At 35.5% G+C, this 26,400-nt stretch overlaps 1 protein-coding gene across 7 annotated transcripts in view; it reads left to right on the plus strand.

The window, feature by feature from the left end:
* The first annotated feature begins 22 nt into the window (after positions 1–22).
* The window catches only part of YTHDF3 (YTH N(6)-methyladenosine RNA binding protein 3), a 39,604-nt gene continuing 13,226 nt past the window's right edge, over positions 23–26,400 (plus strand). The window contains exons 1-6 of one of the 7 annotated variants that reach the window (XM_005856927.2): positions 23–191; positions 3,630–3,774; positions 6,160–6,245; positions 7,868–7,912; positions 15,372–16,970; positions 20,459–20,559. In XM_005856927.2, the coding sequence (XP_005856989.1) occupies positions 3,717–3,774; positions 6,160–6,245; positions 7,868–7,912; positions 15,372–16,970; positions 20,459–20,503 (1,833 nt within the window). In that variant the 5' untranslated portion in view covers positions 23–191; positions 3,630–3,716 and the 3' untranslated portion in view covers positions 20,504–20,559. The remainder of the gene's footprint in view (positions 192–3,629; positions 3,775–6,159; positions 6,246–7,867; positions 7,913–15,371; positions 16,971–20,458; positions 20,560–26,400) is intronic. The other 6 variants (XM_005856928.2, XM_005856929.2, XM_005856930.2 and 3 more) reach the window with 6 other exon arrangements.

A 26,400-nucleotide genomic window follows, 5' to 3' on the forward strand; every position in this document is an offset into this window, starting at 1 on the left:
GGTTATGGGGGAATGGGGGGCCCTGGAGGAGACGGTGGCTTCGCTCCTACGCGGATTGTTGAAAATAACTTGCCTTTGATAACGCCTTTGGTTAAGACACTTTCCCTCTTTTCTTTCTTTTTTTTCCCCCCCTTCACATTACGACACCTTTCGTCTTGCTACACAGAGACCTAAAGGGCAAGGAAATAAAGGTGAGTTTGGCTATTTGTTATCTTACTCATCACTGTTGGTTCGATGTTACTTTTTAAACGGTGTGAGGGTCTTTCTGTTTGTTTTTGCTCCCCCCTCCCCGCCCCCCTCTCCTTTTTTTTGAAATGTAGGATTGGAGGAACATTCACCGTGGCTAAGGCAGCCCAGTGCTCTCCAAAACTTCGGTAGCTCCTTGCCTGGAGGCCAGTTTTATAGAAAGCAAAGTGGTATCAGGAACAGTGTTCTGCTTAGTTGTGTATTTCAGTTCAGGAGATGGTGTTATGCATATATGTTTCAATCTGCCTGTATTGTGTCACTTCTTTCCATAGGTAGATAAGTGGAGATTTTGTTTGTCATGTCTAGGTTACTTTGGAACATGCAACCCCATAGCATTCCATGTCACATCAGTGCAAATTGTACTGTTAATCATTGATTCTATTGAAGGCAGTTATGTGAGAGATCAAAGCTGAGCAGGCATGTTCTCGCTCTCTGTAGTCCTGTTTGCAAGGTGGGACTCAATTTGGTACGTTAGAAAGGACTGACGGCGAAGGAAATGCTTGATTATGTGATTTGCTATTTAGTTTTTAAGAAAGGAAGTACTCCGGGAAGTAAAGCGTTTTTAAAAATAAGTGTATTTTGTGTTTACTAATACGGAATAGTTCGGTCAGCTGACTGAAACATGACATTGATCATGTGACGTGAGTGAGTATGGAACAATAACTGCTTTCTTGGGACAGTGCCAATTAAATAGCATTACAGTGAATGGTATATTTATTGACAGTTTGTAATAGGACTTGAAATGAGACTCAATATGATTATGCTTCCTGTTTTTTATTTTAGGAAGCAAAGTATTGCCTAGAAAATAAGATCTACAATAGTTTTTTAGATGCAATTTAATCTCTTTATGATGCTCTTTAGATTCAGGTTATTTGCTATAGCAAATTTGAAAGGCATAGGTACTGTAAACACAGCTTAGTTAATTTTCTTTGATTTGTACAATTTATTTGAGAACTTATGCATTCCAGATATATGGCACTATATTAAGTAACAAATTTATTGTTTTGTTTTGATTAAGGTAGATTTTCTTGGAGTATATACACATTTAGAAATTTTAAATTTTAGAATTTAATTTTTAGAGTACAATTTTTAATTTTAGAATTTTTTTATGTTGGGAGTATAAACCTCAGGATTTGATATAGTTGATTTATTTTAAGTGAGTTTTAAAAAACTTATTTGTAAACTTAAAAAGAATGATCTATTACTTGTTTTTGCTAGTCTTCCCATTAGGAGGTATGTAGACTTGGAGATAGGTGAAATTTGTTCCCATTATTGCCTAGCGTAAGTTATTTTATCCTAGATCTTTGGGGAGGTGGCACTTTGCAAGGCTATTTGAAATGCTAAGAGTTTTGTGTTAATCTGCTATAAAGTAAGTATGCAAGTTCTGTGAAGTACTTGTTTGACAAAACAAAATAGAACATCTATTGAATAAGCCATTACTATAAACTTGATTTATAATATAGTCATTTCACTTAAGTATGTCCTAGTGACATTTTTTATATTATAGGTATAAATTATATGTAAATAATGTATATTGATCATAAATAAATATTTTTTTGTTATTAACATTGTTTTAATCTATTAGTATCACTTTTGTTAGGTGTGTTTAGATACATGTACAAAGTATTTATTTGGATAGTTCTTTATGCCAAGAAATTTTCTTTCTCCTTTATTGTTCAGTTCATAATCTCATTCATGGATAGAAGGATTGACTGGGTTACCAAGGAGATCTGTGTTCTAATACTGCTTGTGGCCGCTGACTTGCCAAGTGAGCTTGAACACAGTGCATCTTTTAACCAGAATTTTCCCTCTATAAAAAATAATAATTCCAGTCATAAACCCTATAATATGTTGTGAGGATTGTTGTAATTACAGTAGTCCACTGCTCTAGCAGTTATATCTGCTGAGTTTCTTTTCACCTTCCTCGCCTATTTTTTAAATATGTTTTTTAAGTTAATTTTAGAGAGGAAGGGAGGGGGAGAGAGAGAGAGATAGATATCACCTCCTGTGATTTCTCCTCCTGTCCACATCCGTACCTGGGATCCAGCCGTCAGCCCGGGGGCATATGCACAGGACAACAGTCAATCAGTTGAGCCACACTGGCCAGGGCCTCAATTCATCTTATTTTTAAGATGCAGGAAGACTGTTGCCTAAAATACAGCAGGAGGGAAAAATGCTACTCTCCTAAAAGTATTGGCAGTCACTTAAGATGCCTTAAAATGGTAGATACTACAAGGGCAAAAATACACATATACATTACTTGTACTTTTATGCCTCTGCAGGGAGAATTACAAGGAGAAGGCACCCCCAAGTGAACTTATACAAGTAGTATATGTGTGAGAAAAACTACTCTGCCTTAGCTGACTGGATTTTCAAGCTAGTGAAATTGTTTTACAGTTATTCTGTTTATTTTTATGAAGCAGAAAGCAAAGTTATTTTTCCTGAACGTAGAGCCTCAGTATTCGAAGAACATGAGTATTAAACTTGAATTTAGAACTTATGAAAAATACATGTCCGTGAGGAGGTGTCAGAGTTTTGAAAGCAGGATCCTTTTCAGTTCATATGATTTCAGAGATGCTGTGTTTCTTCTCTGAACTATTGTTAGTTGACAACGTTGGCTTTACACCTGGCCTTAGTGTCTTTGATTTTCTGCTAATTGTTTTTCTATATATCTTTAATGACATAAATGCACTAAAGGAACTAAAATTAAAATTTAAAGGGAATTTTATAGCAATGTCTTTGTAAGGCAAAACATGCTTTTGTCGTATAAATTCTAGGTTTATTTGTTTATAAGTTTGAATCCTTTTAAATTCATCTATTGTGTACTCTATGTTAAATATTTGAATTGTTTTTATTATTGGCCATGGTGAAGCGTAGTAGAAATTTAAAGATGATTATTTACCTATTGGTCCATAATTTAAAACTTAGTTTATATCGCTTTTATTTATTAACAAGAAGGATTTTTGCTTGCTGGTATCAAAGTGTATTACTCCTTTTCCTGCAGGCATCACAGAGAAAGTGTCAAATCCTATGCTCCTAGTAGCCCTCAGGCCTTACTGCTTGCTTCTTCCTATTCCTTAAGTTCATAAATAGGTAGATATATGGAAAGTAATTTATCTTTTCGCTTCTCTCTCTTCCCCTCCCAACATTGTTTGGTACAACTGTAATGTCACAGACTTAGGTTAAATTTGGCTATTTTTTAGCGATTCAGAAAAGTAGTTGAAAATGCCTTGTATTTTGGCAATATTCTTTTGTAACCTCTCCCATCTCCCCTTTGGAAATGATTGCAAAGCACTTAACTGTCATTTTAGGCTTTATTATTAATCCTCAAAACATTCCTATAAGGAGATAGAGGGTATATGGTATTGTCACTGTTTTTGTAGGTGGGAAAACATGATGCACAGATCTGTTGACTTTCCTAACTTGATGTAGTCAGACCAGAGCAAAGAATCTCCTGGCTCCTAAGGCCCATGTTCTATCTTGATTTGACTCTGCTTCATAGAGCAGAGGAAACAGGCGAAGAATCATGTAAGTCATCTGTTCTTTTTTCCCTGAAGAACTTGTACAGACTATGGAACTAGCTTAGATTTCATTACTATTTAATGGCTCTCAGTCTCCAAGACATTAAATTGTGATTAAGTGATGTTCAAAAACCAAAGTCTTTAAGACAGTTGAATTTCTTAAATGTATGCTTATGAAACTCAAAGGCTGGCTTCTTATTCAGACTTTAATTGAATGCAAATTACTTGTCAGTATGCATAAAATACTTTTAATTAAACATTTCCTTTGACATACTCCTTGAGTAGTCTTTTGAAATTTCTTAGACCTTTACACATCACTTATAAATGATTGTAGACTATTTACTTATTGTGTGTGAATGTTTTGTTCTTAGTCTCAGCCTCTTACGAGAAAGGATAGAACAGAGGAAATAAGAATAGCAGTGTAATATGTATTTAGATAAAGTTTAAGCAGGTACTTTTTACCATATTAGCAGTGTGGATTAAATTTGTGAAAATCTAACAAATACAAGAAATAGATGTGATTTGAAATGGGTAGCTGTTTTAAATATGTACTAATAGTACTGGTGTAATAGTCCAAAAGTGTAGTGAAGAATTATTTTTCAAGAGGTAATACATTATGCATAGCTACCTTTGATAAAGGAGTGGTAAAGAAAAACAGGTATGTTAGAATCTCTTGGGCTGACATGATTAGCCCACCAGAAATAGCCTAAGGTATTCACCTCTTTATTTTAATTTCTAGTAGCTGTTAACCTGTTTAAAATCTGGGGAGCACCTTTAGCTCAACCTTGGCTATTGTGCTATCTTTATTACATAGCGTTAAACCACCTCAGTGGATCAAGTCGACCATCAGGTTTCTCTTATACAGTGGCGCCTTGACTTACGAGTGTCCCAACTCACGAGTTTTTTGAGATACCAGCTGTCTCTCCACCGATTTTTTGCATTGAGTTGATAGAGTAATTTGAGTTAACGAGCTCCTTAAGGAGCTCGGTCTCAGAACGAATTGAACTCGTAAGTCAAGGCCCCACTGTAGTCTTTAAGGGGCAATGTATGTTTACTTTGAAGGCTTCACAATATAGCATTGTTTCTTTGAGTTGTCATTGCTACTTAGTGGGAGGCAAAGAACCAAGGATATCTCCTATTTTTGTTCCCATGTCATTGTCAACTTGCAATTACATTATAGATGATCTAAACTCAAATTAGGAAAAATTAAAATGGTATGCTGTTAAAAAGGAACACCCCTTAAATCCATTGCCCCTGACATTAATTTATAATATTTTGTGACACTATTTTTAAGTAATAAATACCCAGATATTGAGGGTGTTTTTGTTGTTTCCAACAGATTAGTCAATATCCACCAGAAAGGTTCAACTGTTTATATCTCACTTGTGTTTCGAAAGTAGTATAGAATAGTATATTTTCATAGACAGAGCCAGCACATCAAGTTTTAGCCTGGTAAACTTCTGTGGTCCTAAAGTAAATTGTCATCCTGATTGCATACTGTTATTGAATACTCTGATGAGGTGAGGTAGATAGGTACTATTAATATACTCCTTGAACAGAGAAGTAGAGTTAAAAAAAATTAAGTCACTAACTAGAGATCGATCACCCAACTTCTCAGTGTTGGACTTAGGATTCAAACCCAGGATCTTCTTACCTCAAGTTTGCTCAAAAGCACTCTGAGACAGTGTCAAGAGAATAACTATAGAGCATTTATGGAAATGATCTCTGGACAAATATGGCATTATAAATTGTTCTGATTGGTTTTCCTGTGTGTTGCAAGAGTAATCATGGCTATCTTTAGTGTCTGAATTTTATTTGTATTTTCAGGTGGAAGTCTTCATAATTTTTATTTAGAATTTTTCATAATTTATTCATTGTGATATTGCCTCAAGTTAATTTTAGTCACTTTTTTTTTTAACTGGAGACATTTTATGTAACTTTAGATATCAAAAAAGTTCTTTATTTACCTTTATTGAACTAAGTAATAGATTTAACAAAGTTAGAGAACATTCAGAAATCTGCAACACTATTTGAAGTGGTATTTTAGATTCAAATATAGCATTAGCAAACCCTTCCAACATTTTAATTTAACTGTTTGCTTACTGCAGTGTTAAAATTGGGATATTTACTTTATGGTTTTGGTAATGGAAAGTATATATATAATTTGTATTTCTCTAATCTTAGGCATATCAATATAAGATTTGTAACTTTTTGGTAGCACGTAAATATTTGTATCCAAAATTAAATTAATCTTAAGAGAGTGTTTAGGTGAAAAAAAGAAAGCTCAGGGTAACTTTTTGTGACTTGATTTGAAAAATACTGAAAATGTTAGGTTGTTCTGTGATTCTCATAATGATGATTACAACACTTCTAATACAAATATATTTTTTAGTTTCAGTACAAAACGGTTCCATTCATCAAAAAGATGCTGTAAATGATGATGATTTTGAGCCATACTTAAGTAGCCAGACAAATCAGGTAAGTCTGACAGTTCCATATTTAGGGAATTAAACTTATATTAGTATAAATTGATTTTTGAAATAGATATTTAGTTGAATGAGACTAACAATAACATGAATTAATCTAGTGTACCTGAATAGCAGTTGCATGTTTATGACACAGAAGAGTTCTTTAAAAATTATAGACAGCTGAAACTAGATTATGAAATATAAAGATTTGAACATGGAACATTACTAGTATATGTTTTAGTGTGTTTTTTTGAAATGTTGAAAGAATTTAATCTTTTAATGTCACTGTCATATCTTTGTAGCCAAAGCAAATTACAAGGTTTAATTAGCTAGAAATTTGTGGGAGAGGACTACTTTGTGCCTGAAATTTTTGGTTTAATGTAGTATTTTCTTCTTCATAAGACATTCCTATTTGAATTTTACTGATAGTTAAAGTTTTAACTTAACCTGGTAATGGAGGAAATAGATAAATAAAGATATATAAAATAATTAAGACTTTATAAACACTTGCTTCTATATTATATGCATGGAAAATTTCAACAAATCAAATAATTGTTAGCTTTTGAGATTCTTGTGTGTTTGAATTATTCACAAATGTGAATTTAAATATAGGAATAATTTAGATGTAAACATTAAAAATCTGATATTTGGTCTCTATACCATTTCTGTCTGCACCCATTTGTTATTAAAAATATTGCTACTAGAAATAAATTTTAAAAATAAACTTTAATTATTAATCATTTTCTTTAGGGAGAACATTCTGGAATGAAGTTGCTTTTGTTTTGCTTAAAAAAAAAGATGTATGAAAAAAAAATGTATCTTGAAATCTTAACCTCTAGTTTTTTAAAACTATGAAAGAACAAGGAACCAAATGTTATTACACAACTTTATAGTTTGAAAGCAAATTTGAACAAAAATAGTTCCCATTTTGTGGATGTAGAATTACTTTTAGGACTGGAGAGCCATGGTTATGTTTAATCTCTTAGTAATTTCTTTAACCACTCTCTTCTGTCTGTTGATCTGCAGTTCTAGCATATGTTGGGAGAGAATAAATAAATGAGAGAGAAGAAAAATGGGTGATAAAAATCAATGAAAGTTTGGCTACTCTTAAGAATGAAAATTTTCATTTCATATTTATGTAATCTATTTTATAATCTCAATAAATTTTACTTTCCACCTAAATGTTGTGAAAGAATATATAATTGGAAAATAGGGGAAGATCATTTGTTGTACAATTGTATTGTAAGTTTTAAAAGAAACATAATATTCTATTTGGGGCCATACAGTGACCTCAATTAATATCCCTTATGGCAGTGTTTTCCAACCTTTTCGAGAAATTCTGATAATGAGGTATAGTAGATATTATCCCCACAATGTTTTTACGATCAGATAAGTTTGAGAAGTTTATTTGGTCTAAATAATTAAATTGTGGGTTTTTTGCTACTTGATTTTATACTTGATTAAAATATAAAATGAATTTCTAATATAAGGATATATTATGCAGATCCACTGTCTTCATTGTTCAGAGTCTGTTTTCAAGAAATTTTAATGGATTTTAAATGTTTGAAAATTGCTACCATAAGAATCCTCGCTTTACTTGGTAACAGATATTTTATAATTCATTTGTCACAGGGGCTTAGAAGATTGGTTATTTGGCATTCCACAGAGGTGCTTCAGGTCTGCCTAGGGGAGATTGGGGGAGGGTACCCTTGATCCCACCTTTGTGGCAACCAGAGCTCTGCTTTGCTTTTTATCTGTTCTTTTATATTGGAATTTTTCATAAAATTTCACTTGTAAAAAAATTTTAAAGTGTTGGAAAATTAATTTTTAAGACTATAAATGCATTTACCTTAATCCAATTTTTAAATTGTATCATAAAAGCTTCCTTGTTAATATTGGCAAAACAACTATAATAGTCTTGTTTTTTAATGTGATGTTTACATGGAAGGTCTTATGCTTTATATTAATTAAATCATTTTAATTCATGTTATTTGAATCAATATAGTCATGTGCTATTTCAAGAGAGGTTTTAAAGTTTAATACCAGTAAGACTGTATTTTACTTCCCTCTTGCCAATATTAGTGAATAGGTTTTCAGCAGTTATCTTTCTGTAATACTAAATAATTATGTGTAGTCAAGGTACATATTTACTTTTTTTCTTTTAATATGTTTTATTGATTTTAGAGGGAGAGAGAGAGGGAGAATGGGAGAGGGAGATAAAAATATCAGTGTGAGCGAAACATCAATCAGCTGCCTCCTACATGCTCCCTACTGGGGATTGAGCCCCAAACCTGGGCATGTGCCCTGACCAGGAATCAAACCAGTGACCTTTTGATACATGGGATGACGCTCAACCAATAGAGCCACACTGTCTAAGGCCATATTTACCTTTTAAAGAACACTATAATTATTGAATATTGAATACTGGGTCTATTGAAGAGAAAAATGGAAAATTATCTGAAATATGAAAGTAAGTTGTAAGAATTTAACTTAAAATTGCTTAATTGAAATTTTAAAAACTTACAAAAATTGACCTTTTAGAACAGATGAGTGAATACTGGATTTATTGGTGAAATATATCAAGTAATTATTTGCAGATTTAAAGTTCTGCAAGTATTTGTAGGTCCTTGCACTGACCTACCTGAAGTAATTATTTAATTTTTAAATTTTCAATTATAAATATGCAATATGACTTTAAAATTAAATCCCATCATTTGATTTTAATATTATAAATAAGAAAAATGAATCATTTGTCTGGAAAGGTGTTTAATATTTTTGGTTATTTTAAATTGTTTTATATACTTAGATCTAATTCACATCAAACCCAGGAATACATTACACCAGGCTATTCGTCTTCTGTGGCAGCATATTTCTTCTATTTTCTAGTGTTCATTTTATTAGGGAATAATTTTTATATTAATTTACAAGTAAATGTCTGTCCTTCTGGTTTTAAAATTAGTTCTCTTTTTTATGGATTTATATTAGGCTTAGCCAAATTGGAGGTTTCTGTTTGGCAAGGAAGGTAGGGTTTTTCAAAATGCAGGCTTTAACCAGTAGATTGGGAGACAAGACCAACTGAAGCTTTATGAAATGTGTATTTTTGTTGCTTCTGTTAATTCTATTTTGTGTGTATTGTCTTATTTTTTAATGATTTAAAAAAAATTCTTATGCTTAAAAGTTTATTTTGCTTAATTATAAAGTGGATGTGCATGTAACATTTATGTAAAATATTTGCTGTGTAGAGTTTTTTTTTGGTTTTGTTTATTCTCTTAAAAGATCGCTATATTTAAGTAAAAATGATCAGCCAAAAAATAGTTCTCTATAATTCCTCAGAATAATTGGACAATTTGTTGGTCAGAAAATTCATGTTTAATTGGTACTATTAAACGTGCCTTATAAATTGGAAGAGTAAGTTGGAAAAATGAAGTTTGAATTTGTCTGTTTGTATATATGGGGAAATAAATTCCTAGTCAAAAATCGCTTATTTAAGTAAAAATGAAGATCAGCCAAAAAATAGTTCTCTATAATTCCTCAGAATAATTGGACAATTTGTTGGTCAGAAAATTCATGTTTAATTGGTACTATTAAACGTGCCTTATAAATTGGAAGAGTAAGTTGGAAAAATGAAGTTTGAATTTGTCTGTTTGTATATATGGGGAAATAAATTCCTAGTCATGTTTATCAGGAAAGAGATATAGAGAACTAAGAGAATAATATAATTATCTTTGCCTGTTTGAATGATTTCCTAACTGGTAATTCTGTATTGCCACTCAGGAGTCTTAAAGTTGAAGTTTGTGCCATTGACATATTAAAGAATTTACCTCAACTTCACAACACATCCCTCCTGCCTCATCTTTGGTCAGCTTTCTCCATCTCACTTACTCAAGGAAATAGGGCTTATTATTATTTTCTGAAAATGTAAATATTTTCTTTCATAATCTCAATGTGTACGATTTGCATACACCCACACACAGAATCCTGTGTCTATTGCTTCTGAAGTCTTTTCTGATTCCCCCAGTTACTTGCACCCTTCCTTCTCTTTGTGCTAGAGTGTTTGTTTTCTTTTGTTTGTACTTCCATTATAGTACTTATCAAATTGTAGGGTAAATATGTCTTCCCCTAGACTTGTGGAGTCCTTTAGGTCAGAAACCATGTTTTTCATCTTGTCTCCAGTGACTGGCACTTTAATCAGTTACATAGTAGGCATTTATTAAATACTTACTGAATGTGAATTAGGTTATCTTCTAGAATTAAGGAATGAAATATTATGGTTGAAATGTCAAGTTATATGACAGAGTACATTTTCTTATGACATTTTTATTATTAATCTGCATAAATTATAGGTTTTTAAAAGTACAATAATATTTTTTAAATATTTGAGGAAAATACAGGTAAACATTAAAAGTAGACTAACCTTCACTTTTTATTAATTCAGAAGTGAGTTCAGGAGATTGAAGTACCTCAGGTTCTTAAGGGGAAGCAATTTTGTTTATCTCTGTGCTTACGTGCTGACATTGGTGGATAATGCCTCAAGTCTTTTTTATTGAACTTCTGAAACATTGTACAGTGTTCTCCCTTGGAAATTTGGGTGTTTATGAAGCAAAAATGAATATTAAGTTACCTTAACTAAAACAAAACACACACACACAAAATAAAAGACTCAGTTATAATTGAGTTGTATTAAAATGTCTTTAGGTTAGAACAGTGATCATAAACTTTTTCTTACTGTTCAGGTTTTCTTTGAGATAATAGAAAAACAACTGGCCTGCGGGCTAAAGGATAATAATTATAAATGATTTCAAAATTCTAACGAAGAATTTTTAACCTTCCATATTTTAGTTTTCAAATTAAAAAATCTAAAGGTAAAGGCTTAATCTATATTTTAATATAGCACTTTGCAATTAAAGATTTAGAAAAATCTTTACAGTTGATTAGAGTAGCAGGTATCATCCCCATTTTACCAATGAAGTAACAAGGTTAGAGAAATTAATGATCAGTGAAATCACTGACATAGAAAGTGGAAGAGTATAGAATTGAGCCCAATCCTTGCCTACTACATCACATCTTGACTTTATATCTTCTTTTGTTTTTTTGTTTTTGTTTTTGACTTTTTAAAATTCTCACCCAGGTATATGTTTTTATTAATTTGTGAGAGAGAAACATCAGAGTGAGAGAGAAACATCAATCAGTTGTGTTTCCCAAGCACACCCAACCAGGGATTGAAACCTCAACCCTGGATGTGTGCCTTGACTGGGAATCTAACCCCCAACCTTTTGCTGTAATTGACCATGCTCCAACCAAGTTAGCCACCCAGCCAGGGCCAGGACTTTATACTCTTAAGATCTGGACTAGCTTTGAAACTATACAAATGTGCTTGATGGTTAAGTTACATTTTAAAGAGGCAGGTTGAGTTGTATTAATAAATATAACTGTTGACCACTTACTGTGTCATAGGCACTGTATCTTTATTTCCTTTGAATAGTGGAGAAAAAAATTCAGAGTTGTATTTTGGCTACTTTCACTTAGCTGATAAGTGCCTAGGCTGGGATTAGAATTTGGTTGCCTTATGGGTTCACTTCAACCTTATATTAAACTAGAGGCCCGGTGCACTTATTCGTGCACCGGTGGGGTCCGTTGGTGTGTACTGCAGGGATCAGGCCACGGCAGACAGCTGGGGAGGAGCCTGAGCCCGGGCCAGGTGCAGTGCCACTGCTCAGTTAGCTCGCCATCCATGAGCCTGGTATCTGGCGCCCATTGGTCAGCTGAGTGGCACTGCTGCTGTGGGAGCGCACTGACCACCAGGGGGCAGCTCCTGCGTTGAGTGTCTGTGCCCTGGTGGTCAGTGTGCATCATAGCTTAGGCATATATAGATAGATAGATAGATAGATAGATAGATAGTGGCTTAGGCATATATAGATAGATAGATAGATATAGATATATAGATGATATATAGATATATAGATATAGATAGCTCCTCAGGTAGTGTTTCTAAGTTTATGCTGTGGGTAAAGGAATTATGCATCTGTTATCAATTATCCATTGGTAATTATATCACTTTTTATATGTACATATTTCCCTTTCAATTCGTTTTTTAAATATAAGGGAAATCTCAAAAGTTTTACATCACTTTATTTAAAGGTGATAGATTTTAAAGAATGTGGTAGCTCAGGCCAGTGTGGCTCAGTTAGTTGAGTGTTGTCCCATGCACCAAAAGGTCCCTGTTCAGAGCATAAGCCCAGGGTTGTGGACTTGATTCCCAGTGGGGGGCCTGCAGGAGGCAGCTGATTGATGTTTCTCTCCTCTCTTAACCTCTCTCTAAAATCATTATAATCACGTTTTAAGTAAAACGTGAAAAAAAAAGTAAGTGTTGAGTTATTTTCCATTATCAGGTTACAGAATCAGTTAAAACTGAATTTTCAAAGAACTGTGGCCCAGGGACCCAATTCAGTCCATTCTATTTCTTTGAGAAATTCCTTGAGTTAGCAGCCTTTTTCAAAAGTAAATATGTGGCAGCAACCAGAGTTTATTTAGCTTGCAAAGCTTAAAATATATATTTGTTCTTTGACCTTTTGTTGGCTGACCCCTGAATTATACTTTACGTATACATAAATTAGGAACTTGATATGTAATTGTGCAAAATTCAGCATTTGTGAAGGTGAAATAAGAATATTCAAAATAAATTATGAGTATAATTTTGCAAACACTTTATTATGAAAAATGAACTTAAAAAGTTTCTACCTGGTCTGCTTTTCCACTCCCACATCCACATAACTTACTGAGTCTAGGTTTCAGTGCCAACATTCTAAATTAAAACTTTGAAACTGATTACCTCCATATTTAGCCCAGCTCTCGTACTCTTCCCTCATGGGAAATTTATTCACTTCCATGTGTTATGTGTCATTAGCTGTAGGTTTTCTTTTACAATGAGTATCTTTTTTCTTTTTTTTTTTGATTTTTTACAGAGAGAGGAAGGGAGAGGGATAGAGAGCTAGAAACATCGATGAGAGAGAAACATTGATCAGCTGCCCACTGGGGATGTGCCTGCAACCAAGGCACATGCCCTTGATTGGAATCAAACCCGGGACCCTTCAGTTCGCAGGCCGACGCCCTATCCACTGAGCCAAACCAGCTAGGGCTACAATGAGTATCTTATATCACAGTTTAGGTATTTAATAAGTGTTTGGTTAAAATTACTAATAAATAGATACTCTAATAACTTTAAATTTAAAAATATTTTAAAAAATCGTTTAATCTATTATATAGATTATTCTGGCTGAACTTTAGTGATTGGTTGGTTATACTGTGTGTGTGTGTGTGTGTGTGTGTGTGTGTGTATGTGTATGTGTATCAACTTCATTGACTGGTAAAGTTTACTTAATTCATTGAAGAATTTTTTCATTGAAAACCATTGTTGGTGATTTTGAACTTTTCCTCAAGAAGCTCTTATTTTTGTCTTTAAATATAACAGTCAGTATTTCCACTGTTAATTTCTGTAAAGATGGCACTACTGTGGTGGTTCCAAAGATGCTCTTCATTTCTTTTATACTAATTCTGTGAACATTGTTGGAATATATTTTCAAATACAGTTAATAATTAACCTTTGTATAGTTAATGAATATGTTCAACTAAATTAGTAAATAGTAACATGTGTATTTCCAGTTTTGAATACAGTAAAATGTACTTCATATCAAGTGAATGAAGTCATTTTTGTTTTCTTTAAATAGTATGAATTGAGAGTTGTTTTTTTAAATGCAATCTTTACTGGAAGTAGTAATATTATGTCATAATTATTAATTTAAATACAACCTTTATTTGAAACTTAATAGTAACAATAAAGCATCTCAGTTTTTAATGATTGGCCTTTACAAAAAATAATTTAAAGTGAATTCCAGGCAATATGATGTTTGCTTTCCATTTATATTGATGTACTTTCTTGAGTGAAAAAGCAGTGTTTTAGAATAGTCCCAAGAGACTAATGGCAAAAAAGGGGCCGGGGGGCGGGGGGGGATTACATACTTTGCTCTGGGAAACTTAGAATATCTATAAAAATGAAGTGAATAATCAGTCTTCGAACTTTGACCCTTGCAAAGGGAATACTAGTTCTTCTGACTGGATATTAGCTTAATTTTTTTCACCTTGCTTATTCTACAAATTCTAAAGGTCTGTTCGAGGCTTTAAAAATCACACCTACATCAAATTGTGAAAATCTGTTGTTAGGCCTGTTTGGGGCATAAGAAACACATATTCAAAAAAATCCTTAAATATTTTATTTTTCACATTGTGTTAATAACAAATTTGAGTTTTTAAAAATAGAATTTGCTACCTTGGTTTTTGGCAAATCACTGAATGATTAGTTAATATTCAAAATAAAAGTTGATGTAATTGCAGTAATTTTGGGGGGAAATTGCAGGAACTCAATTTGTAAATGAAAATTCTGATCAGGAAGGTGATGTTTATTGTGTAAAATTTGGAAAATCTAAAAAAGAAAAGAGGCACCTGCTATCCTACCATTAAGAAACCGTAGAAAGGATTTGGTTTGGTTTCTTTTTAAAATGAGTGAGGCAAAACAAAAACAAATTTGGATCATGCTATACATATAATCATGAATCTTTGCTTCTCAGAGTGTATTTCTCTAATTTTTTTCTTAAAATTTCAAAATTTAACTGCTGAACTGGATTCTGTAATACAGATAGGCTATAATTTCTCTATTATTGGCATAGTTTTCAGGCTTTTTAAATTTTTGGTTATACATGTTTGTATACATCAGTTGCTTAAAATAAAGCTGGCTATAAATGATGAATTTGTGTGGGCAAAATTTAGAAACCAATCTTTTGTAGAAAGTACAGTATTTTTAAATGGTGGTAGAGGACCAGATTCTTTAAACAAAAATAATTATCTTCCACCCCTAGCTCTGTAACAAAAAACTTGGAATTTTATAAACATTTTAAAGTAAAAATACTCATCAGCAAATTTTTCTGTTGATAAAATTAGGTTTGAAACTTTAATTTTGCTTATTTGGAACAGGTGGATTTGTTTTCATTTACTTAAATTTATTTGATTTTCATCTTTCAGATCCCCCCCCCCCCCTCACCCTTCAGAGGAACTTTGCTCTTGATTATGATCTTTTGTTTTCCAGAGTAACAGCTATCCACCAATGTCAGATCCATACATGCCTAGTTACTATGCTCCATCCATTGGATTTCCATATTCTCTTGGGGAAGCAGCATGGTCCACAGCTGGAGACCAACCTATGCCATATCTGACAACTTATGGACAAATGAGTAATGGAGAACATCATTATATACCAGATGGTGTGTTTAGTCAACCTGGGGCATTAGGAAATACCCCTCCATTTCTTGGTCAGCATGGATTTAACTTTTTTCCTGGTAATGCTGATTTCTCTACATGGGGGACAAGTGGATCTCAGGGACAATCAACGCAAAGTTCTGCTTATAGTAGCAGTTATGGCTATCCACCTAGTTCTCTTGGGAGAGCTATTACTGATGGACAGGCTGGATTTGGCAATGATACTTTGAGTAAGGTGCCTGGCATTAGCAGTATTGAGCAAGGCATGACGGGACTGAAAATTGGTGGTGACCTGACAGCTGCAGTGACAAAAACTGTAGGTACAGCCTTGAGCAGCAGTGGTATGACTAGCATTGCAACCAATAGTATGCCCCCAGTTAGCAGTGCAGCACCTAAACCAACCTCCTGGGCCGCCATTGCCAGAAAGCCTGCCAAACCTCAACCGAAACTTAAACCCAAGGGCAATGTAGGAATTGGAGGTTCTGCTGTGCCACCACCTCCTATAAAACACAACATGAATATTGGAACTTGGGATGAAAAGGGGTCCGTGGTAAAGGCACCACCAACCCAACCAGTTCTGCCTCCTCAAACTATAATTCAGCAGCCTCAGCCATTAATTCAACCACCACCATTGGTGCAAAGCCAACTGCCTCAACAGCAGCCTCAGCCACCACAACCACAGCAGCAACAAGGACCTCAGCCACAGGCTCAGCCTCACCAAGTGCAGCCCCAACAGCAACAACTGCAGAACCGTTGGGTAGCTCCTCGGAATAGGGGAGGTGGCTTCAACCAGAACAATGGAGCGGGCGGTGAAAACTTTGGTTTAGGTGTTGTTCCTGTCAGTGCTTCACCTTCTAGTGTAGAAGTGCATCCAGTGCTGGAAAAGCTAAAGGCCATAAACAACTATAATCCCAAAGACTTTGACTGGAACCTGAAAAATGGACGAGTGTTTATAATTAAAAGCTATTCTGAGGATGACATTCACCGTTCCATTAAGTACTCTATCTGGTGTAGTACTGAGCATGGTAATAAGCGTTTGGATGCAGCTTACCGTTCCCTGAATGGGAAAGGCCCACTCTATTTACTCTTCAGTGTGAATGGCAGTGGACATTTTTGTGGAGTGGCTGAAATGAAGTCTGTTGTGGACTATAATGCATATGCTGGTGTCTGGTCTCAGGATAAGTGGAAGGGCAAATTTGAAGTTAAGTGGATCTTTGTCAAAGATGTTCCCAATAACCAATTACGGCATATTCGCTTAGAAAATAATGACAACAAACCAGTTACCAATTCAAGGGACACTCAAGAGGTACCCCTAGAAAAAGCTAAGCAAGTGCTTAAAATAATTGCTACCTTCAAGCATACCACCTCAATCTTTGATGACTTTGCACATTATGAAAAGCGTCAAGAAGAGGAGGAAGCCATGCGTAGGGTAAGAGTACAGTAATTTTTGTGTGTAGGGTCTTTTTATTGGGGTACTGTGCATGGATGGGTATTTAATGCCTTTTAATATTACATTTTGAGTTTAAGAACTTTACTCTGAAGGAAAACAATCACTTAGTTTAAGAAACAACTTTACAAAGATCCTTGAAGACCTGTGATGTCATATTTGAAACATTTCTCCTTTCCAAGGGTAACCCTTACTCTCTGAATTTGCTTTTTGCCTATTCTTCATACTCCTCAGGTGATAAAGGTTATTGAGTCGTGTTTATCAAAGCTCAGTGAATTCTGCGTTTATAATTAATCAGGCTTGAGAACTAGCAAGGGACTCTAATCTTAAACATTATTTTTATGGAAATAACACGTCTGGAGTTTGAACCAAACAGTTTTTAAATAAATGTTTGAACATTATTTATTTTGTATTTATGAGAAATAAAATATTTTTCCCTAAAACTCCTGAAGCTTTTTTATAATTATGCAGTTAGAGCACTTGTACAAAATGTAGACGAATTTAACTTTAGGAAGGCAGCTAAGAGTTGGGAAGACATGGGGCTTTAGATGTAGATTGCAGAATTTTATTTCTTCAGTTATTTACTTTTGTTGAGACTCTAAAGGAGATTTCTCAAGAAGTTACTCATTGTTCATGTTGCATCATATTGGCCAGATTTGATCAGAGGGCACACAGCAAGATAGGCTGGGGAATGTTTTCTGTTTTAGACTACAAAAGAAAATTGGTGTGGGGGAGGGTGCTAATTTTAGGAGAAAAAGGGGATGGATGGAGTAAGAAACTAACAGATTTTTCCATAGACAGTACATTTAAAGTTATTTTCAAATAAGGGATAAAGTTAGAAGCTTCTCCAATAGATTATGATGGTTGCTATGGAAAGCTTGCATGTAGAAATTGAGATAAAACAGGAACTAAAGTTGATTCCTATCTGTGTGTAAACATAAGCATCTTGTGGCTACTTGATATTTGCAAAAGAGGGAACTATTTCAGTTAACATTTCTTACTGGTGAAGCATGTGAAATGATCCTAGAGCAGTAGTTCCCATACATTTTAGGACACATACTTATCAATTAGGGTGCTTCTTGAAAATGCAGACTATTGAGACAACCCCAGGCAATCTGATATATTTGATAAGGAACCTGGTAGAGTATATTTTTAATCGAGCACCTCGATAATTTTGCTGCTAGTGATTCTTGAACTGAATTGTTAGAAACTTTGCTTCGGAATAGTACAAATGGCTATTTAATATTTAAGGCCCTGTTTAACCGTTTGTAACTGCCCTTACAAATAATGGATCAGGAGAAATGATTTGGGGTATGAAAGGTGGGGTGCAAGTGAAGATTTTGTTTTAGGATGTGCTGATTTTAAGGTGCTTTTGAGAAATATAGATAGTGAAATCTCTTTGATTAGACAGTTAGATGTGGGAGTCACAGATGGGGACTTTCTTGTTCTTAAACAGATAATTCCACGGAAGTGGGATGAGATTACTCCGGGAGAAAGATGCAAGGCAGGGAAATAGTTATCAACTGTTCTTTCTACTGCTAAGGAGAGGCCACCCTTTTATGTCTTTCCACAATTCTTCTCTACCCAGTCTGAAATTTTAATTCTAGGGTGTTTTTTAATTATTATATAACTATCTCAGGAATTATGACCATTACATACTGTTTTGTAGTTATACATTCAACGGTTATTTGAACTTTAAAATTTTACATTTAAATTGTTTTATTGTTTACAGCCAGTCTTTTTATGTCTCACTCACCTTTGACATATTTGCTTTGGATTTTATTTAGCTTATTGTATTATTTTTTAGGAAGAGTAGCTGATAATATTTTTATTAAGCCCTTCTAAATGCAAGAAAATGCCTTACTTTGACCATAATAGAACAACAGTTTACCTGGATATAGAATTTTTGAGTCACAGTCTTTTCTTTCAGGCTTCATTTTATAGCTTTATATTTCTATTACATATAAAAGATGTCTGAGGCCAGCCTAAATTTCCTTTCTTTGGAAATAAAAGATTTTTTTTTTATTCTTGCAATATGGACCTCTATGTAGAATGTGTCCAATATGGGTCTCTATTATAATTTTTTTTAATTCTTTGTCCAAAGGTCAGGTTTTCATTTTCTTTTTTCTAATAATGTCAAAGAATGTTGAATCTTTGAACATTCTTTCAGTGCCATTGGTTCTTACCATTTTTTTTTCTGCATTTGGAGAATTTCTCAAATTTGAATTTTCATGACATTGATGTGATTTGCTTTGTGTTGATTTTGTGACTTGTGAGGTTCTGCATTCTTCAGTGACATGTCTGCTTATGTTATCACATCTAGCTCCCATTTATTTCAGTTGATTGATTGCTTACCTGAATTTTTTGATGCCTAGTTGATTTAATTTTTTGGGTCACAAAGATGACTGTTCACAGCCTATCTTTGCTTCCTATAATGATTATTTTTAGGAACTTCTTCCTTTTCCATATCCTTTTTAACTTGTTTCTTTTATTAAATATACATACAGTAAAATTGTAAATTCTCCTTTGCTGCTGCTCTCTAGTTAAGCCTTCTCCTTTTTAACCCTAATTCACTGATCTGTTCTGTCTCTAGGAAGCATTTTCCATAATGTCAGAAATCACAGTGTGTACTCTTTTAAGACTGGCTTCTTTCACTCAGCATGCTATCTTTGCAGTTTGTTGTTTTGTATACCAATTCTTTGTTCTTTTTAATTATTACTAAGTACTATTTCCTTATATGGATTTACCAGTTTATCCATCTGTTCTTTCTTTGAAGGACATCTGATTATTTCCAGTATTTGAAGAATGTAAATAAAACTTCTATAAATATTTGTATACAAATCCTTTAAAAACATTTTTAAATCATACAGTAAAATTCACCTTTTTGGTGTGGACAGTTCTATAAATTTTAACACATTTGTAGATTTGTGTAACCACTACAATCAGGATACAGAATAATTCCATTATCTCTCCAAAACTATCTTTTTTTTTAAAAAAATATATTTTATTGCTTTTTTACAAGAGGAAGGGAGCGAGATAGAGAGTTAGAAACATCGATGAGAGAGAAACATCGATCAGCTGCCTCCTGCACATCTCCCACTGGGGATGTGCCCGCAACCCAGGTACATGCCCTTGACCGGAATCGAACCTGGGACCTTTCAGTCCGCAGGCCGACGCTCTATCCACTGAGCCAAACCGGTTTCGGCTCTCCAAAACTATCTTGTACTATTCCTTTGTATTTATATTCTTCCCCCAAGTCTAACCTCTGGCAGCCATTGCCTGGACTCATTATAGTTTTGCTAGTATCTTTTTTTGCAATATAGGTTGACTCTTTTTGGCTTTTTTTTCCTGATCATCCAGGTCAGGTATTTGTCCCTACATAGCATGCTTTTTGTTGTTGGTGGTCTCGGTGTTTCTTTGTTTTGTACTTTAATGCTTGGTGTTAGTTGCATATTTTCTTCCCATTGCAGATGTGGAAATGGGAAAGGCATGGTGAAGTTGACTTTACCAATTAAGCAATTCATCAGCCTGTGAAGAGTAAGAAGGTAGAGCCAGTACAGTGGATATGCAGGTGAAATTTTTGAAACCACCATGTCAGGAAAGTTTTCCTGCATATTAACCGTTTAACACTTGGGGTATCATGTGTCTTTGCCCAGTTTTCTTCCTGGTGCTATTACCTCTTGTCGAGGCAGAATTTGTAGATTTTCATTTGTAAATTTTCTCTTAGATGTACTTGTACTTGCACTTTGGCTCTCCAGCAAAACTGCTTTCAAAATATTCTTGATATCCTAGTGATGAAGGAAGAATGTATATATATTCTAGGTCCTTCTGTGCTCTATCCAAAAAGACAAATTAGTAGTGTTTTGGTAGGATTCTCTTTACTTGTTGCAGTTTAAAAAAAAATTTTTTTAAATATATTTTATCGATTCTCTACAGAGAGGAGGGGAGAGGGATAGAGAGCTAGAAACATCGATGAGAGACAAACATCAATCAGCTGTCTCCTGCACGTCCCCCACTGGGGATGTGCCCACAACCAAGGCACATCCCCCCGACTGGAATCGAACCCGGGACCCCCGAGTCCGCAGGCCGACGCTCTATCCACCGAGCCAAACCATAGAGCCAAACCGGTCAGGGCACATTTTTTAAATTTTTAAATAAAAGTAGTTGCAAGTCATTAGTTAAACTTCTCCTTTAACATGACCCCCTCTTTCTTGTATTTAGCTGAAATTCCTCAAAGCGTATGATAATGTGAAGATTACATTTTCCCAGGTGCATGTCCTTCAGACCATCGGTAAAGAAGGGTTTCTTTCTTTTTTTTTTTAAATATATTTTATTGATTTTTTTCAGAGAGGAAGGGAGAGAGATAGAGAGTTAGAAACATCGATGAGAGAGAAACACCGATCAGCTGCCTCCTGCACATCTCCTACTGGGGATGTGCCCGCAACCCAGGTACATGCCCTTGACCAGAATCGAACCTGGGACCTTTCAGTCCGCAGGCCGACGCTCTATCCACTGAGTCAAACCGGTTTCGGCGAAGAAGGGTTTCTTAAGACACAAAACACTAATTATAAAAGAAAAACTGATAAAATTTGATTATATTAAAATATGCTCATGAAAAGATGATTTAAAGAAAGTAAAAAGACATGTTAGGAGCTGGGAGAAATTTGAACATAACTGACCAAAGATTAGTATCAAAAATAAAGAATATGAGTCAATTTAAGAAAAAGATAAATAATCTAGTAGAAAAGTGGGCAAAAGATGTATGGATAGTCCTTTCATGGGAGGAAACAATAATGGTTAATTAGTACATAAAAAGATATTCAGTCTTAATAATTAGGAAAATGATAATGAGAAAATATTTTATATTCATTTATTTGGCAAAATTAAGAAACTTAATAGTATCAAGTATTGGAAGACTGCAGATCAACAAAATCTCATAAATTTGCAGATGGGAACCTTAAATTGATAAAGCCATGTGGAGAAACAGTTTTGTAAGGTATATATTCCATATACCTTATAGTTCAGCAGTTTTCCTTCAGGATAGATATGTAAGAGAAACTTCCCCCATACCCCAGAAGACATACAGCAATGTTCTTAGTGGAAACAAGTGATAATAGTAAAAACAAAACAAAAAAACCAAGGACTAACCCAAATGTCCATCAGCAGGAATACGGCCAAAATACATTGGTGCAACAGTAATATGGTGGAATGATTGATATCTATATATCTACTTGCAACAATATGAGGGAATCTCTTTTTTTCTTCATCTTTTTATTTAAAAATAATTTGTAATTTATTTGGAAATATAAGAATAGTATGTAGAACATTCAGATTGACCTGTTAACATTCTTTCCTGTTTGCTTTGTTGTTGTTTTTAACAATTTCAGAGTAATTTTCATATATCGTGTTTCTTTCCCCAAAAAAGTATAGTGTATATTTCCTAAGAATAAGGATATTCTCTAATATAATTGCAGTATTCTGTTAGTTGATCCATAGTATCCTTTAAGCCTTTTTTTTTTTTTTAGTGTAGGGTCAGGCAAAGGTCCTTTAGCCAAAACAGTTTTGACAAAGAACAATTTTGGAAGGCTTATATTAATCTGACTTCAGATCTTTGCCTTCCCCAAATTCGTGATTATTTTTTCTTTGCTTTTTCATAGAAGTTTTGTGCTTTAAAATTACACATATATGTCTATAGTGACAGTAGCTTTCTCACATTTCTCTTCTTACTGTGCTTATGTTTTTCTTTAAATTCTTGAGTCTACTTGTGATAGACAAGGACTTCCAAAAGCTAATTCTATCTTGTCATTGCTGTATCTTTTTTATGGTTTCTAAAAATTTTTATTCTGGTTATTTTGGCAATGAAGGAATTCCCCAGCTTGCCTTGCCAGGAAAGCACCCTATGGAGGAGCCGACCAAACATCCTGTCTTGTTATATAAAACTTGCAAGTCAGGCTATTTTAGAATGAGGGGTATTGGTGAAACTTAAAACAACAGGAGAACTCCATACCAGTTATTGTAGTATTTGTATAGTTCTTCATTCTTAAATTTGAACACAGAATTTTGTTATGTTTGATAAAAGAAGATATCAAGCTTGTTGAAAGAACAACCAGAGCAAACCCATTAAAAGAAATATTTAATACAGGGAGCAAAAGGTAATTTAAAATATAAACAAAATTTGATTTGTTGTTAGGGAGGATTTATGTATAAAAAGAAAAGAAAGCCAGAAAATGTTATTGGAAATAAGAAATGTGATTCTCATAATAAAAAAGCAGTGAGCAAGCAGATTAATAAAACGTTCATGTTTTAGGTCCAGGTGATGATCTGGAATTTCGAATCAAAGAAATTTCCAAATGTGGAGCAATAGAGGTGAAAATATAAAGTGTGAAAGATGTGGTGGAAAAAGGGATTCACTGTCTCTCAGTGTTTAAGAGAGTACAGGAAAAAGCAATGGGAAGAATGATTAAAGAAAAGTTTCCATACTCAAAGATATATGTTTTCAGAAGTATGGACTCACTTGAGTGACCAACAGGATAATTTAAAAGAAAAAGAAAAAAAAAAAAAAGACAGGATAAAGATATTTTAAAAGCTTTCCAAGCAAGAACAAATTACTAAGAAAGGAGATTATCATGGGAATTCTAATCTACAGCTCTGGATTCTCACATGTAAAATGTATTTGGGAGTGGAGAGGAATGGGGTATATTGTTTTTAAAGATGAGTGTTGAATTCTGTCAATGAGGGGGAGGCAAAATAAAGATTTCAGGTATAAAAGAGCTTAGCCAAATTCTCTTTATGAGAAAGTTACTTGAAGAGCTATTTCAGCAGAGTGAAAAAGGAATTCAAGAAAGATAATAAGACCTGGTTGCTGGTTATACTAGAACAATATCTTTCTCTCAAAAGCGACTCTATAGGCATTTTGAATAAGACTGGTCTTCATTGTATATAATGTGTATAAGGGCTGTATGCATTTCTCCACTTTCTGTTAAGTGGCACTGTGGTCTTTGAAGCCCGACAAATGAAATGAGCCCTCACTTGGAAACCACTGACCTTGGAGATGGGTGTGAAGGAAAAAAAAAAAATCTAGCTAATGTTTGTTCTCATTGGACCATAAGCTGGCTTCATGAGAGCAGAACTTCTTTGTTCTCTGCTCAAGCCCTAGCACCTAATAGTTGGCACATAGTGTTTAATAAACATTTGTTAAATGAGTAAATGCTTAAAAAAATTTTTTTTGAAAGTTTGAATGTCATAGAATTTTTCTTTTTATTGGTTTAATTACTGTACTTTATTTGGGAACTAAGTACTTAATCATTCAAGTTATGTAATGTTGCCTATTGGTTTTTCCATTTGTAGAAATGTATAATCTCTATATATAAAAAGCCAGTGACCGGAATGCCGGATGACTGGTTGCTATGACGCGCACTGTGGCCAGCAAACCGGCCCAATTGGGGGGGGTGGGGCCAACCGGCCAACCTCCTGTGTCCCCTCTCCCCAGCCGGCCCCACCCTGATCAGGGGCAGGGCCGGCCAACCGCCTGTGGTCCCTCCCCCTGGATGGCCCCACCCCTGATCAGCCCCCTTACACCAATTGGGGCGGGGCCAGCCAGCCAACCACCCATGGCCCCTCCCTCACCGGCTGGCCCCTGATCAGCCCTGCCTACCCCATTCGGGGGCAGGGCTGGCCCACCGCTGCCAGCCTCACCCCGATCAGCCCCACCACCCTAATTGGCCTGCTGCCCCTCCCCACAGCCAGCTCCGCCCCCGATCGGCCCCCTTCCCCCTCACACACACACCAATCGAGGGTGGGGCTGGCCGGCCAACCTCCCATGGCCCATTCCTCTCCTGGCCACTGATCCCCGATTGGCCCCCACCCCACCCCATTTGGAGGTGGGACCCTGTCAGAAGGAAGCAGAGGCAAGGCTTATGGGACTATGTTTATAGTGTCTACAGTACTGTATAGTATGTGCTAGGCCTTCACAGGGCGGGGCCCACCGGCCAATCGCCACGGCTCCTCCCCCAGCCAGCTCAGCCCTGATAGGGCCCCTATCAGGGCAAGCCATCCGGCCAGCTTCCCACCGTCTCCTCTTCCCAGCAGGCCCGGCCCTGATCTGCGCAGATGGGGGCCGGGCTGGCTGGACCCCACCCATGCACAAATTTGTGCACTGGGCCTCTAGTAATATTATTAATAGAGCTGACTTTCCTACATTTATATAATGTATATGAGGCCCCTACAGGTAGTGTGGAGCCAGCCTGCCCCTGTACTTTGTAAATATTTTCAAGTTGTAATGATATAAAGCATAGATAAGTTGTTGTTTTTCCCCATCCATTCAGTTCTAGAGAAATCCTTTGTGCCAGAAAGGGTCAATGGAACCAAAAACAAATTTCCAAAGTCAGAATATTGAAGTCTCAGTTCTGCACCTTCTCCATGTTAGAAATCCCCTCTTTTTAAAAAAAAAATGAATAACACAAAGTTCCTTAATATGACCACTGCTCCAACATGCAATACTCAAAACCACGTTGCCATGGCAATCCCTTGTGTTCTTTTAGCTTTCCATTTTGATTTCTTATTATTAATCCTCAGACAAGCTTTCACTCCCTCCTGATGGTCACTGTTGTGGTGTGATGTATGCTTTAGCTGATTCCTCAATATTGCACATCAGTCCAGTTCATATCCCTGTTCGTGGAACAGCTTTGGCAGCTTCACTGTTTTATTTCTGACCCTGTCAGAAGGAAGCAGAGGCAAGGCTTATGGGACTGTGTTTATAGTGTCTACAGTACTGTATAGTATGTGCTAGGCCTTCACATTCAGTCACCTCTCACAGAGCAATTTTCTGTCCTGCAAGCTCCTGCCCTATACCATTTTTTATCTTTTATACCATATATTTATTGTATTTTTTTGTTTACTTATGTTTAGATAGACAAATGCATACCATCTAATCTAATAAAAGAGAAACATGCAAATTGACCATACCTCTGCTACGCCCAAGCCACGCCCACCAGCCAATCAGAGCGACTATATGCAAATTAACCCAACCAAGATGGCGGCTGGCAGCACGGAGCTGGAGCAAGCAGGAGGCTTGGTTACCCTGGCGATGGAGGAAGCCAAGCTTCCTGCCTGCCCTGGCCGGCTATGGCCTCTGCTCAAGGCAACAAAGTTTCAATTATAAAAAATAAATAAATCCCAGATACCTGCTTCCAGCCAGCCTCCCCTGGGAGCTTGGGTGGCTGGGGGCCATGGCCAGCCTGCAAACAGCCATCAGCCCCTCACCCATGCTGGCCACACCCTCATGGGGTGAGGGTCCCCACCCTGAAGGGGCTGTGGCCAGCCTGCAAACAGCCCTCAGTCCCTCACCCAGGCTGGCCAGGCACCCCAGCAGGACCCCCACCCTGATCCGGGACACCCTTCAGGGCAAACCAGC

This window comes from Myotis brandtii, unplaced genomic scaffold, assembly GCF_000412655.1.
Source record: "Myotis brandtii unplaced genomic scaffold, ASM41265v1 scaffold1053, whole genome shotgun sequence".
In the NCBI taxonomy this organism is placed as follows: Eukaryota; Metazoa; Chordata; class Mammalia; order Chiroptera; family Vespertilionidae; genus Myotis; species Myotis brandtii.